The 12,124-nt window shown below is 46.3% G+C and overlaps 10 protein-coding genes across 10 annotated transcripts; 6 read left to right on the plus strand and 4 right to left on the minus strand.

The window, feature by feature from the left end:
* Nucleotides 1-15: 15 nt before the first annotated feature.
* Nucleotides 16-794, plus strand: J056_000188 (uncharacterized protein; the record flags this gene model as incomplete). The annotated part of the gene is made up of 2 exons (XM_009267586.1): nucleotides 16-139; nucleotides 187-794. 2 exons carry the CDS (start codon nucleotides 16-18, stop codon nucleotides 792-794), a joined length of 732 nt encoding a protein of 243 aa, XP_009265861.1.
* An 85-nt stretch (nucleotides 795-879) lies between these two features.
* On the plus strand, nucleotides 880-2,927 carry J056_000189 (Translation initiation factor RLI1; the record flags this gene model as incomplete). Its single annotated transcript, XM_009267587.1, has 6 exons — nucleotides 880-935; nucleotides 982-994; nucleotides 1,042-1,075; nucleotides 1,125-1,159; nucleotides 1,210-2,845; nucleotides 2,896-2,927. The coding sequence occupies 6 exons, from the start codon at nucleotides 880-882 to the stop codon at nucleotides 2,925-2,927; spliced, it is 1,806 nt and encodes a 601-aa protein (XP_009265862.1).
* Nucleotides 2,928-3,056: 129 nt separating this feature from the next.
* On the minus strand, nucleotides 3,057-3,565 carry J056_000190 (Synaptobrevin-like protein 1; the record flags this gene model as incomplete). The annotated part of the gene is made up of 4 exons (XM_009267588.1): nucleotides 3,057-3,269; nucleotides 3,333-3,401; nucleotides 3,452-3,498; nucleotides 3,559-3,565. 4 exons carry the CDS (start codon nucleotides 3,563-3,565, stop codon nucleotides 3,057-3,059), a joined length of 336 nt encoding a protein of 111 aa, XP_009265863.1.
* Nucleotides 3,566-3,598: 33 nt separating this feature from the next.
* Nucleotides 3,599-4,393, plus strand: J056_000191 (uncharacterized protein; the record flags this gene model as incomplete). The annotated part of the gene is made up of 1 exon (XM_009267589.1): nucleotides 3,599-4,393. One exon carries the CDS (start codon nucleotides 3,599-3,601, stop codon nucleotides 4,391-4,393), a length of 795 nt encoding a protein of 264 aa, XP_009265864.1.
* Nucleotides 4,394-4,578: 185 nt separating this feature from the next.
* Nucleotides 4,579-5,418, plus strand: J056_000192 (Protein ERD1-like protein 1; the record flags this gene model as incomplete). Its single annotated transcript, XM_009267590.1, has 1 exon — nucleotides 4,579-5,418. The coding sequence occupies one exon, from the start codon at nucleotides 4,579-4,581 to the stop codon at nucleotides 5,416-5,418; it is 840 nt and encodes a 279-aa protein (XP_009265865.1).
* A 74-nt stretch (nucleotides 5,419-5,492) lies between these two features.
* On the minus strand, nucleotides 5,493-6,269 carry J056_000193 (Translin-associated protein X; the record flags this gene model as incomplete). Its single annotated transcript, XM_009267591.1, has 1 exon — nucleotides 5,493-6,269. One exon carries the CDS (start codon nucleotides 6,267-6,269, stop codon nucleotides 5,493-5,495), a length of 777 nt encoding a protein of 258 aa, XP_009265866.1.
* A 111-nt stretch (nucleotides 6,270-6,380) lies between these two features.
* J056_000194 (Exosome complex component rrp4) lies at nucleotides 6,381-7,411 on the plus strand (the record flags this gene model as incomplete). The annotated part of the gene is made up of 2 exons (XM_009267592.1): nucleotides 6,381-6,550; nucleotides 6,598-7,411. The coding sequence occupies 2 exons, from the start codon at nucleotides 6,381-6,383 to the stop codon at nucleotides 7,409-7,411; spliced, it is 984 nt and encodes a 327-aa protein (XP_009265867.1).
* A 26-nt stretch (nucleotides 7,412-7,437) lies between these two features.
* J056_000195 (Diphthamide biosynthesis protein 1) lies at nucleotides 7,438-9,067 on the minus strand (the record flags this gene model as incomplete). The annotated part of the gene is made up of 2 exons (XM_009267593.1): nucleotides 7,438-8,749; nucleotides 8,799-9,067. The coding sequence occupies 2 exons, from the start codon at nucleotides 9,065-9,067 to the stop codon at nucleotides 7,438-7,440; spliced, it is 1,581 nt and encodes a 526-aa protein (XP_009265868.1).
* Nucleotides 9,068-10,699: 1,632 nt separating this feature from the next.
* On the plus strand, nucleotides 10,700-11,055 carry J056_000196 (uncharacterized protein; the record flags this gene model as incomplete). Its single annotated transcript, XM_009267594.1, has 2 exons — nucleotides 10,700-10,911; nucleotides 11,019-11,055. The coding sequence occupies 2 exons, from the start codon at nucleotides 10,700-10,702 to the stop codon at nucleotides 11,053-11,055; spliced, it is 249 nt and encodes an 82-aa protein (XP_009265869.1).
* Nucleotides 11,056-11,197: 142 nt separating this feature from the next.
* J056_000197 (uncharacterized protein) lies at nucleotides 11,198-12,117 on the minus strand (the record flags this gene model as incomplete). The annotated part of the gene is made up of 2 exons (XM_009267595.1): nucleotides 11,198-11,895; nucleotides 11,943-12,117. The coding sequence occupies 2 exons, from the start codon at nucleotides 12,115-12,117 to the stop codon at nucleotides 11,198-11,200; spliced, it is 873 nt and encodes a 290-aa protein (XP_009265870.1).
* Between the last annotated feature and the right edge of the window lie 7 nt (nucleotides 12,118-12,124).

Raw genomic sequence — 12,124 nt, forward strand, 5'->3', positions numbered from 1 at the left:
TAAACTCAATCCACGATGATCACAAACATCGGAAGACAGATACTTAGAGGAGCAACGAAGAATCTGAGAGTAGCTTCACGCGCTCCAATTGCAAGTCGTGCATTCACAGTAACCCCAATGCGCTTTGGAGCTGGGAGTAGTGGGTAAAGAACTGCAATCTATGGACCACCGACTGACATGACACAGCCGATGGTACACTCACAGCTCAGCTATCCAACGAGATTAAATTCGAAACTGAAAGCGCCAGCCCAGAGGAACCTGAATGGGTTAGAGTTTTCAATGAGGAGAAGATCTGGTCGATTGAGGATAAAGCTGGCTCAGATGAGATAGTGCTTAGCAGGCAATTCGGAAATGAGTTTATCAGGGTACTTTTCTCCATTTCAGACCTTGAGCAGGATGAATCTGCAGCTGGACAAGCAGAGGAGCCCGTCGATGAAGTACCTGCATATAGCGTGAGGATGTCAGTCAGCGTTACTAAACCAAATAGCGGTGCTTTGACCGTTGATTGCGTATCGCAGAATGAATCAATTCTTATCGATAATATATCCTTCTACAAAGATTCAAAACTGGCTACACAGCTCACTGCAGACGCAGATTGGGAGAGAAGGGGATTATACATTGGACCAGTATTTGAGCACCTCGATTTAGACGTACAAGGTGAATTCCAAAACTATCTCGCTGAAAGAGGTATCGATGAGCGTCTGGCTACGTTCGTCCCTGAGTATGCCGTGTACAAGGAGCAAAAGGAGTATGTCAAATGGCTCGACAACGTCAAGAGCTTCATTGAGGCATGAGGAATTAAAAAAGTTTTGTAAAAATTTAAGCTCGAATTAGCCACAACGGTGTTTGAATAGAAACCACCAATTGGATCAGCTGAAAATGTCAGAGAAATTAACGAGAATTGCACTGGTCAATAACGACAAGTGTAAACCAAAGTGCGTTTAATGGCTGCTCTGTGTTGCATCATCTCACAGCTTACAGGAAATGTCGTCAAGTGGGTAATCCCAACCAAGAAGACACAAATCTAACGAATAAACAAAGGAATGCAAAAGAGCTTGTCCTGTTGTTAAAATGGGTAAGATAGCTTTGTTATCGTATCCCAATCCAGCTCACGCCCATTCCAGGCAAACTTTGTATCGAAGTTGCTCCATCTGACAAGGTATTTCGATTTTGAACAAATACCTGCAACCAGCTCATGTTTCTACGTAGGTAGCGTTTATTTCGGAAACTCTCTGTATCGGTTGTGGTCTCTGCGCTAAGAAATGCCCATTCGAAGCAATCAACATTGTCAACCTTCCTACAAACCTCGAGTCCCAAGTCAGCCACAGATACACCGCCAACTCCTTTAAGCTCCACAGACTTCCCACTCCAAGAGCTGGTCAGGTTCTCGGTATGGTCGGTCAGAATGGTACTGGTAAATCTACCGCTTTGAAAATTTTGGCTGGTAAGCAGAAGCCTAATCTCGGTAAATACGACGATCCTCCTGAGTGGACTGAAATCTTGAAACACTACCGTGGCTCTGAATTGCAAAACTACTTTTTAAAGATCCTCGAAGACAACCTCAAAGCCATCATCAAGCCTCAATACGTCGATCACATACCTAGAGCCATTAAAGTTCCAATCACGGTTGAGAAAATGTTGGATAGTAAGATGGAAATGGGCAACAAGGACCTCATCATGGATCTTCTGCAATTGAGGGTTATCAAGGACCGTGAAATCAACCAACTCTCCGGTGGTGAGCTCCAGCGATTCGCTATCGCTATGTCATGCGCTCAGAAGGCAGATGTGTATATGTTTGATGAACCATCCTCATATTTGGATATCAAACAGCGTCTCAATGCCGCAAAGGTTATCAGAAGTCTCGCGGAAGACCAGGTATACGTTATTGCAGTAGAGCACGATCTGTCTGTTTTGGATTATCTGTCTGACTTTGTTTGCTGTATGTACGGCATGCCTGCAGCTTACGGTGTCGTCACCATGCCGTTTTCGAGCAGAGAGGGTCTTAACATCTATCTCGATGGTTTCCTTCCTACTGAAAATATGAGATTCAGACAGGAGTCTCTCAACTTCAAGATCGCAGACGCGGCAGATGATCTTACACTCGATAAGACATCTTCAGTTCCATACCCAGCCATGACCAAGACGATGGGCGGGTTCAAGCTCAATGTCAAGGCTGGTGAGTTTACAGATTCGGAGGTGATAGTGATGCTTGGAGAGAACGGTACGGGTAAGACAACACTCGTTAGAATGTTGGCTGGTGCCACTAAGGCGGACAATGAAGCAGATCAGCCTGAGCTCAAGGTTTCTATGAAGCCACAAAAGATAACACCAAAGTTCCAAGGTACGGTGAGAATGTTGCTGTTGAAGCAGATCAAGGGAGCATTCATGCATCCACAATTCCAGACTGATGTGGTTAGACCAATGCAGTTGGATGCCATCATTGACCAGGATGTGCAAACATTGTCTGGTGGTGAGTTACAGAGGGTTGCTATTGTCTTGGCACTTGGTAAACCAGCGTCTGTTTACTTGCTCGATGAGCCATCATCCTTTTTGGACTCTGAACAGAGAATTAGCGCATCAAGGGTAATTAAGAGGTTCATTTTACATGCAAAGAAGACTGCGTTTATCGTTGAACACGATTTCATTATGGCTACGTACCTGTCCGATAGAGTTATAGTGTTTGATGGTGAACCGGCAGTCGAAGCAACTGCAAACGCCCCACAGAGTTTGCTCACTGGGATGAACAAATTCTTGGAGTCGCTCCAGGTTACGTTCAGAAGAGACACGACCAACTATAGACCTAGGGTGAACAAGACTGATTCACTCAAAGATAAAGAGCAGAAGTGTGAGTCGGCGGCGGCTTTGTGTGACAAATATACTAACGGTAAAACACAGCGACTGGAAACTTTTTCTTTGTTGGTGATTAGACCGTGTACACATAATATTATTGCATTTCTCCATTCCGTGTTCAAGATTAAGAAAAAAAAAAGAAATACATAGTAGACATGTACATAAAGGGGAATGTTCGCTTGAGCTCGTTTAGTTTGTTAGTTTGGTTAATTCTTATCAGATTGCGTCTTGGCAATGGGGACGACTATGATGATGATGATTACGATGACGACGATTGCTAGGATGATCTTCATACGCGTGTCTTTCCACCACATAGCCTTCCTTACACGATGAGCGCCTTTCCTAAAACCTTGAGCGGAGACAGCGAGATCGTCTGTCTTGTCCTGGAGCTGGTCGAGTCTCTCACCACGTTCAGAGACCTGTAAAAGAGTGTAAATGGTTATAAGCAAGGATAGAATCTACATCAACGGCTGTCAACGGACCTTTGTGATATTTTCTCTCATGATGCCAACCGTGTCATCGATCTGGGCTTGTATGGCAGCTGTCTTTGGCTGCAGAGTGGGAGTGAGCTGGGTGTAAAACAACGGTGGATTAAACAGACGTTTCCAGCACCGCCATTGGCAGCGTTCGCACCGCTGTTTTCTGGACCTGGGTATGGATCGTATGGGGCAGACCTGGGCGGTGTAAATATTTAATATTCCTTCCAACCACTCATGCTCACATCGTCGTATAGTGAAGAGGCACAGCGATGAGTGCGGCGTCGTTGAAAAAGAAATTAACGGGGAGTTTACAGAAACTAAATCTCGACGCGCGGATACAGCTCATGTCTGGCCAGCTCAACAGACTGACGGGCTACGAGCGTATCGAGAAACTCAAAGCAGTGGTTATTGATGCCGAGCAGGCGATAAAGCATTCGCGGGGAATGCTTGTTGATAGCAAGCAAGAGTATGGCAAATATACAGAGATGCGTAGATCGTCGCAGAAGCAAGTGAATGATTTGCTGTCAAACAAATCCAGTTGGGGGGATGTAGAGCTCAATAGATTCACGCAGCTCGTCAAGAGCGATCATAGCATTGAGAAGCTCGAGAAGGAGTACTCGGGCAAGGTGGAGGAGTACGAGCGGTTGGTTGATCGCGGCTTTGAGAAGCTCCTCAAGAGCATCCTCGAACGCTACCACGAGGAGCAGATATGGTCAGATAAAATAAGATCGGTATCGAGCAACTACACTCTCATGGCTCTTTCTGTAAACGTCCTCGTCTTCCTCACCGCTATCGTCTTTGTCGAGCCTTGGAAACGGTCCAAAATGCTCAAAGAGCTGGAAATAAACCTCGATCAAGACCAGATCAGACTGCTGGGCGAGATTGATAGCATGCGAGATGATATACGCAGCCTTAAACCGATCCCCGCCATGTCTTCTTCCCTTGTACCTCCACCGCCATCACCCCCAACGACCGTGGATAGCGCTATTATCACCAACAATCCCTTCGCCAGCCTCTCTCTGGGTATCGTTATTGGAATCTCCAGTTTCTATTGTTTATGTTGATTATACTCCCTTTTAGAATCCTTCTGCTTGTTGGGCTTGGTTTGTGTGTCTACACCGAGGCGCTGTCGAGGTACAAAGGCCTTTTCGATGTAAATCTGCGGTGTTTGTGGAATATTATCTGCGTATATCTCGCTGGTGTGGGATGCAGTTTGCTAGTTTACGAAGCCACGACTACACACGGCGACATGGACAGCAAGGCGTTTATACCCGCGCTGACTTATATAGTCATCGCTCTCACTCTCTTCTACCCTTTCGATGCCTTCTACAAGCAGCAGAGGAGCCAATTTCTCAGCACACTCACCCAGATCATCTACTCACCCGTCACCAAGGCTATTACATTCAACCAGGTGTTTTTAGCAGATATACTCACCTCGTATGCAAAAGTTTTCGGTGACTTCTACTCTTCAATCATTCAATGTCTTGATCCGGAGAGTTCTTTCGCAATAACGCCCCAGTCGGCCAACTACATGGCTCCGCTGTTCACAACTATTCCCTACCTGCTCAGACTGAGGCAGTGTGTAGTGGAGTACATAGCCAGTGACTACCAGCAGAAGCGTTCGCTAGCCAACGCCCTCAAGTACGCATCCGCTCTTCCCGTGATTGCCTTCTCGGCGATCCACAAGCACAACAAGAGCGTGTATCCGTGGTGGTTGATTAGTGTAGTCGTCAATTCCCTCTACTCGTTCTGGTGGGATGTTCGCAATGACTGGGGGCTGAATTTCTTGGATCGCGATGTGTGGTTGGATGACGGTGTCGAGAAAACTCCCCTCCGCCAAACTCTCCTATACAGACAACCGGGCAAATACTACGCTGCTATCCTCGCCGACTTTTTCCTGCGCTTCACTTGGTCTCTTAAGCTGTCCTCCCATTTACACGCTTACGTCCAACTCGAGTCGGGCGTGTTTGCATTCGAAATACTCGAAATCCTTCGCAGATATCTGTGGTGTCTGTTTAGGCTCGAATGGGAAGTCATCAAGACGGAGGAATATCCTAGTATACCCATACACCAGTACACAACGGAGTAGAAAAGGTGTTATAAAGTGTGTTAATATGGTAGTGTGGTAATATGGTAAATGAATAAAATACAAATGCAAATAATCTAATTACTCTGGCTAATATGGCGACTGTCCTCGCTACTCGTCTGGTAATGCTCCATCACCCTCTTAAGAGCTTCGGGGTTGTCTTTGAACTCGGCCCTCCTGACCTCGTACATGTAGCGTGTATCTTCTATCTTCTTGAGGCTATTTTCGAGTGTCTTGAGTTTCTGCTGGAGGGTGTGGAAATGGTGTGTGTTATCCTGTAGCACTAGTTTCACACTCGTGATCAGCTCGACGATCCTCTCGATCAGCGTGAGGTCTGCCATGCCGAGGAGTTGTATCGCCATACGCATCAATTCGCCTGTGAGATCACCCAGCCCAGCGAGGTATTCAAGTGGGCGTACCGGGACGATGGGTTGGTTATCAATCGACAGCATAAGTTGAATTTTATCCACGGTAATAAGCGTATCGCTCTCGAGGAACTCCAGAAATGATATCGCCTCTATATACTCTTCCAAACCTGCGAAAGCGAATTTGGAGAAGGAGTGGCGGATATTTGATCGCTGAATGGGGTCTGAATGGGTGAACTCTACGGCTACTCTCTCCACCCAGATTTTGTGTATCTGCGTGAGCTGTGTATTGCGGATACTAGACAGCTGGTTGAATTGCTCGATCCGCGGTTGTTTGTACACGCGGTGTAAGGAGAAGATCATTCTCTTGCTCAGGGCTGTAATGTCCCGCGATGCTTTTATGACGCGCTCACGCTTATCTTGGTCTTGGTCTACCGTGTGCTTTATAGACTCGAATTCGCCGTTGATTCGTTGTGAGCGTGTGGACATGGCTGTGGGTGGGGAAGGATATCTATTATGAGCAGTGTGTATCAATCCAATTGCAACAGAACAATTACAATATTCTTCTCCTCCTCCTTCCTTTCTCTTGTACCACCAGAAATGCCTTTCAATTTGGCGCACAACACGCACATAGAGACACTGCAGCCAGCGGACAGAGAAGAAGTCAATGACGCAGACGCTGATATAGAAATGGACGACGATGATTCTTTCCCGCGTTCCAAACTCACTTCTCCGGGCGATGTGATTGCGTCGTCGTCGGCATACATGCAGTGGGTGTTGAGTGGCAGCAGTGCGTACACCCGCTCACAACCCGCAGCGGACACGGCACATATGTTCACAACGATAACATCGTTTCCAACATGTTCGGCACAGTAGAGCGTGTCAACAAACTCGTTTCTGTACGTCCACTAAAACACAAGTATATTCCTCAAGTCGGTGATCTCGTTATTGGCCGTATCGTTGAAGTTCAAGCTAAGCGTTGGAAAGTTGACATCCACTCCTCCTCAGATGCTGTCCTTATGCTCTCCTCTATCAACTTGCCTGGTGGTGTACAGAGACGTAAATTGGAATCGGATGAGTTGCAAATGCGCAATTTCTTCACTGAGGGTGACTTGTGCGTCGCTGAAGTTCAGTCCTTCTTTCATGATGGAAGCGTTTCGTTGCACACGCGTAGTTTGAAATACGGTAAACTGCGTAATGGAACTCTAGCTACTGTCCCGCCAAATCTCATGAGACGGCTCAAATCTCATTTCTACACACTACCTGTCAATGTTGACCTTATTATTGGCTTGAATGGCTCTATCTGGGTGAGCATGCACGACGACGTCAGTCAGGACCTCAACCTCAACGATGATAATCAGGGTTTCGATAGTGAGGGCGTGTATAATGACACCAACGACTCTATCGACTCTCAGACTCGCGAATCTATCAATCGCACTGCTATCGTTATAGACATACTCGCTAGCCATAGAGTTCCCCTTACTGACACACTCATTGCTACTGCTTATGATGTGGCTCTCGATCTAGAGCAAGATAATGGTATTAGGTTTCTCTCCAGTAATGAGGATGTTCAGGATGAATTGGTACACTGCGCACTCCAAGTCGAGGAGAGTGCTATGGATAATGCATAATTTATTATATCTACATATCTACATATCTATATAGCAGCGACTGCTTGGGCGACTTGATTGGGATTCGGTGTGTTGTTGGTGCTTCTGTTGGTGCTCCTCTCAACACTCTCATTTGCACGCGCTGCCGGTGTTCTGCGAGGCCGTCTAGGAGGCATCAATCCATAGCGCGGTGTCCAAGGACCTCTGCTATCATTTGCGTAGAAATCCATCGGATAGTCTCTCTCACCGTCGACATCTCTATCCCAACCCTGCGTCCGCTCCAGCGTCACAGCTGCTTCATAAGGCGAAAGAAGTGGTTTCGGGAAAGCGTATCCCCAGTCTATAGATAAACGCGGACACGACGTCTGCACAAATGTCGAAAGCTCATCACCGAACAGAGATACCTTCTGCGGCGACAGCTCTGATATCAGTATCGGCACGTACTCTATCCCACCGCGCGTTTCAATCAGATTCGCTATCGTCTCCAATACCTTCAGACTCCCCTGTCTACCTAACGTGCCGAGCACTACACCCCACGTGGCTGTGGATGCATTGTCGGCATGCTGTGCATCGCTGCCACCTTTCGCTAGTGCTACCGCATCTGATCGTATCATGCGCATCTCTGCATGGTCGTAGTGCTCCCGCGTGATCTTTTTGCTGTAGGGGTCGTACCGGAATGCAGGTACGGCCGGGTTTGCTATCATTATACTCTCGAGGTGGAAACGGCCATCGCCGATATAGAGCAGGGCGTCAACGGCGTCCAATTTAGGTGCCGTGCATCCGAGTACTTCTCCAGGAGATAGCGGACGGATTTGTGGAATGATGACTTCGTAGCTGTCCATGTGTATGTCGCTTTGTTGGGAGTCGAAGGGTGTTTGAGCACTACCGGTAGCAGTAGCAGCCTCAGTTTTACCATCTTCATAGCCCCCCTCGATCAGTCCTGCTGGCTTGGATTGGGGTGTCTCCTGACGCAGGTCCTTGCGCAGATCGAGTGCTAATCCTTGCAACGCACCGACGAACTGTACTGTGCCCACGAGCGCCAATTTCGTCTTTTTGGGTGGAGCATTCTCCAATTCAACACTTTGATATCTCTCTGTATCAGAATGGAGGAGAGTGTTTTCAAATTGCTGGGCGTTGGTAGGGAAGTTCTTCCTTATCGTCTTTGCCAGGTGGGTAGAATCGACACTGATTTCGACAAAGACGTAGAGCGTTTTGATGGAAGTTTGGTTAATGGGTACGAGGCAGCTGTGTCCGTAGTGTACGAGCATATCGCAGCCGAGAGCTCTGGCAGTGAAATCGTCGACGCAGCAAGCGCCGTAAGTGACATCACCGAGGATTATAACTTGAGCGCTAGTGAATCTGTGGGAAGTGTCAGTGTTGCTTTCGACGCCACCAACAAGCCACAAACTTCTCGAGGAGATCAGAGATGGTACAAGCGAACATCTGTAAACCTTCTGGAAATTGTAGGCCAACAACAGTTGCGTTCTCTTTGCGTATCCAGTGAATAGTTTTGTGGATTTCAAATGAGTAATTATCTGGGAGCAGTGCCATGGCAATATTCAACTGCGTATCATTTAGTATTTCATCTGGTATTCCATTCTGTGCGGCTGCTGGTTGGCTTGATGGCGCTTTCGTGCTGCCTACGAACTTCCTCCGCGGTTTCTTATCTTCGGTCATCGACGTACGGGAGAGAGAGGGAAATAAGCAATCCATACTTAATAATTACAACGCTTTTTTGTATATTGGGCTACCGTACAGATTGCAGGCTGTTAAATCGAATCCTCATTCTCAGATTCGTGAGGGTACCTGTGACCGGTGTGCAAGAGGACGATCTAGGTTCTTGATTGCCATATTGCCAGTCGCCGTTGAAGCATGCTATGTCAAAATGGATGTTGCTAAGGCTTTACAAAGAGATGTGCTTCATTCCCAGTGGATGCTCACAGGATAATCTTATGTCAGTGAGCTTCACGTCCGCCCGAGAACTACCAGCTAGCCCGATATGTGCGTGGCGCAAAATCTGGATGCTTCGGATGTGTCGCGTAAGTCTATTTGTGAACAAATGAAACTTTTGTCAGTCAGCCCGCAAGTTGAGATGTTCTTGGTTGCTGAATTTGATCAAGATTAATGAAATGCTAAGATTACATTCAAAAGCCACGAAGATATTCACTTATCCTTGAGCCCGAGTTCAATGGCTGAAGTTAATAATATGGTTTTTTCACCAAACAATGGCTTAAGCCTTCAATTTTACCCGGCTTGCCAAGGAGACCACAACGTCTTCCGAAGCCGAAGCCACTTAAGCCGGAAAATCTTCATCCAACCAAAAGTACCCAAAGGAATCACCTCACATTCAGGAAAAAGGTTAGTTCTAGAATACAGATACCAGTGAGCAGCTGGAAGAGCTATACTCAACCCTAGACTCTTGAACCTTACTGCCAGAAAGAAGATTGCTACGCGATCACAAAAAGCAAAGTCAAGAAAAGCTCATATCTGTATCATCAATACAGCTGATTTCGAAAAGAAAAAGTTCAGTTTGGGTAAATTCATCAGAATGGCATGGTCAGGCCGTAAGGTGAGATGTCGCAATTCCCATATCTCACAGGGTTGAGAGAAATTTTAATCAGGAAAGCTGTCTACGGAAAGGGTTTAATTCCAGCAACAAATACAAATCAGCCACCCGTACATTCATCACTTGGCTCCCCACCTGGTTCACCCCACATAAACAACGCCGAGTTGCCGACAAAGGCGCGGGATGCAGTGAGCAAACTGCAATTCCAATACTATAAATAATTCTAATAAATATCATTGTAACAGAAATGTTGGTGGTAATCGTCAATGCCACGCTTGCTATAATTATCAGAGGACGCATAACACTCAAATATCGGTACATCTGCAACAGGCTTTAGCAGAAACGATCGAAGGCCTGGGTATACAGTGTGCAAACTGCACTAACACTACTACAAATCATTGGTACAGAACTATTAGTGGTCATATTAGCTTAAAAAACATATTTAATTGCATTAACCAACTAATGTAACCTATATCAGCAGTGAAATAGTGAGTTGATATCTATATCTAAATCTACATCTACGTCATCATATTTACAAGATACTGTTGGCAGCTCTTTGCCATACACTCCTTCGATTCTGCTAAACCAGCAATAAACACCTTTTGCATTTTAAATCATCAAAAGTTTCTACTTATTCCTTGCACTTTCTCCTTCATCATAGAAATCGAGTTAGTTTGAGAATTTAGCTGTCACATCAAACTTCGTTTATTTGACATACCCTTCTACATCATTGGGACCCAATAATGAAAGATGTCGTCGATTACGATAGAGGCAGACGCTCTGATGCCGTCAAATACGCTCAAAGCCTTCAAATTTGGCACGGTACTATTGGAATGATTAAGTACACTTGTTACGGTAGCATTCTCGTTTATCTCGCAAATATGCGCTTCCCATGGGTGCAAAAACAAACGCTCGCTGGCAAGGCTTTCGTTGTTAGCTCTTTCTCTATCTTTGGGTGCGTTTTGCGTTTTTCACATGACACAATCGATAACACGACTCGATTCCTCACTCAGTCTTGTCGTATCCGCTGATAGCCACCTATTGTCCCATGAGAGGCAGCAGGGCTCCGTTGAGAATGAAGTCAGGCGGCGCGCTCTAGAAGATCTTAGCGCTAATCACGGCATCGTTGCCAGTGAGGGTCAGATTAGGCGCTGGGTGATGAAAAAGAAAGCAGAGGCCGAGGCCGAATCGAAAGAGGAATCTAATGTACTGTATAATGTACCTTCTACACAATAATTTGTCTAAACGTGCACTCTTTTTGCAATCAATTTGCTGTATGCTTCCTCTACTTTGGCCCAGTCGACAACCTTCCAGAACTCCTTTATGTATTCTTCTCTTCCCCATACGCCAAAGTCATTCATGTAGCACCTCTCTGAAACGCTCAAGCAGAGCAGGGGAGTGAGCACATCACCCGTTTCCGCTAATGCTCTCGTCTCCTGGTTCAAAGTGCTGTATTCTCTTGATTGAGATGGCGCGTGTGCTGCTGGGCTTGCATGGGTTGTGTGACTTGGTGAACTAAGTGGTTTTCCACTCTTCTCCAAAGTGCTATTGCTGCTCATTCCAGCCTTATCGAGACTAAAATTGCTCCACAAGCCACGTTGTTGCCTGCTACGCACCAAAACTGTTCCAGCACCGTAAGTAGTAACTATGCCAAGTGTTCTCGAGCTATCGCTAACGAGCCAGACGTATCCCGAACCAGTGAGCGCACTAGCAGCAGCACCAAACTGTGACTTAAACCCTTCTAAACTTCCAAAGCTTTTCTCAAGCTGGCTGACAAGGTAACCTCTTGGATCCTGTGGTTCAGACGTTTGAGTCAAATTTGATAAGAAGAAGCTGTTGTTGAGTGCCTCGGATGCATAATTGAATGCCAGTACATTCTGCCTGTTTGTTGCCGAATTGATCACCGTCTGAACCACTGAGAGATTCTCGAGTTCTGTGTCTGTGTCGGCGTATAAGCGATGCAATATTCTCGAAAAATGCACAAACCTCTAACTAAATCGTTAAGCCTATTCAACAATCCTTCTTGCCACTGCTGAGATACAATTTGCAGCGTCTTTGGGCTCATGAATCCAGCCAATCCTTTATCGACATTGAATTTCGAAGCTGGGACGCTATGATATTGGCGTACACCACTTAGCCTGCTTAATCCAGCTCTCAGCATTTTTCTT

This window comes from Wallemia ichthyophaga (assembly GCF_000400465.1).
Source record: "Wallemia ichthyophaga EXF-994 unplaced genomic scaffold scaffold1, whole genome shotgun sequence".
In the NCBI taxonomy this organism is placed as follows: Eukaryota; Fungi; Basidiomycota; class Wallemiomycetes; order Wallemiales; family Wallemiaceae; genus Wallemia; species Wallemia ichthyophaga.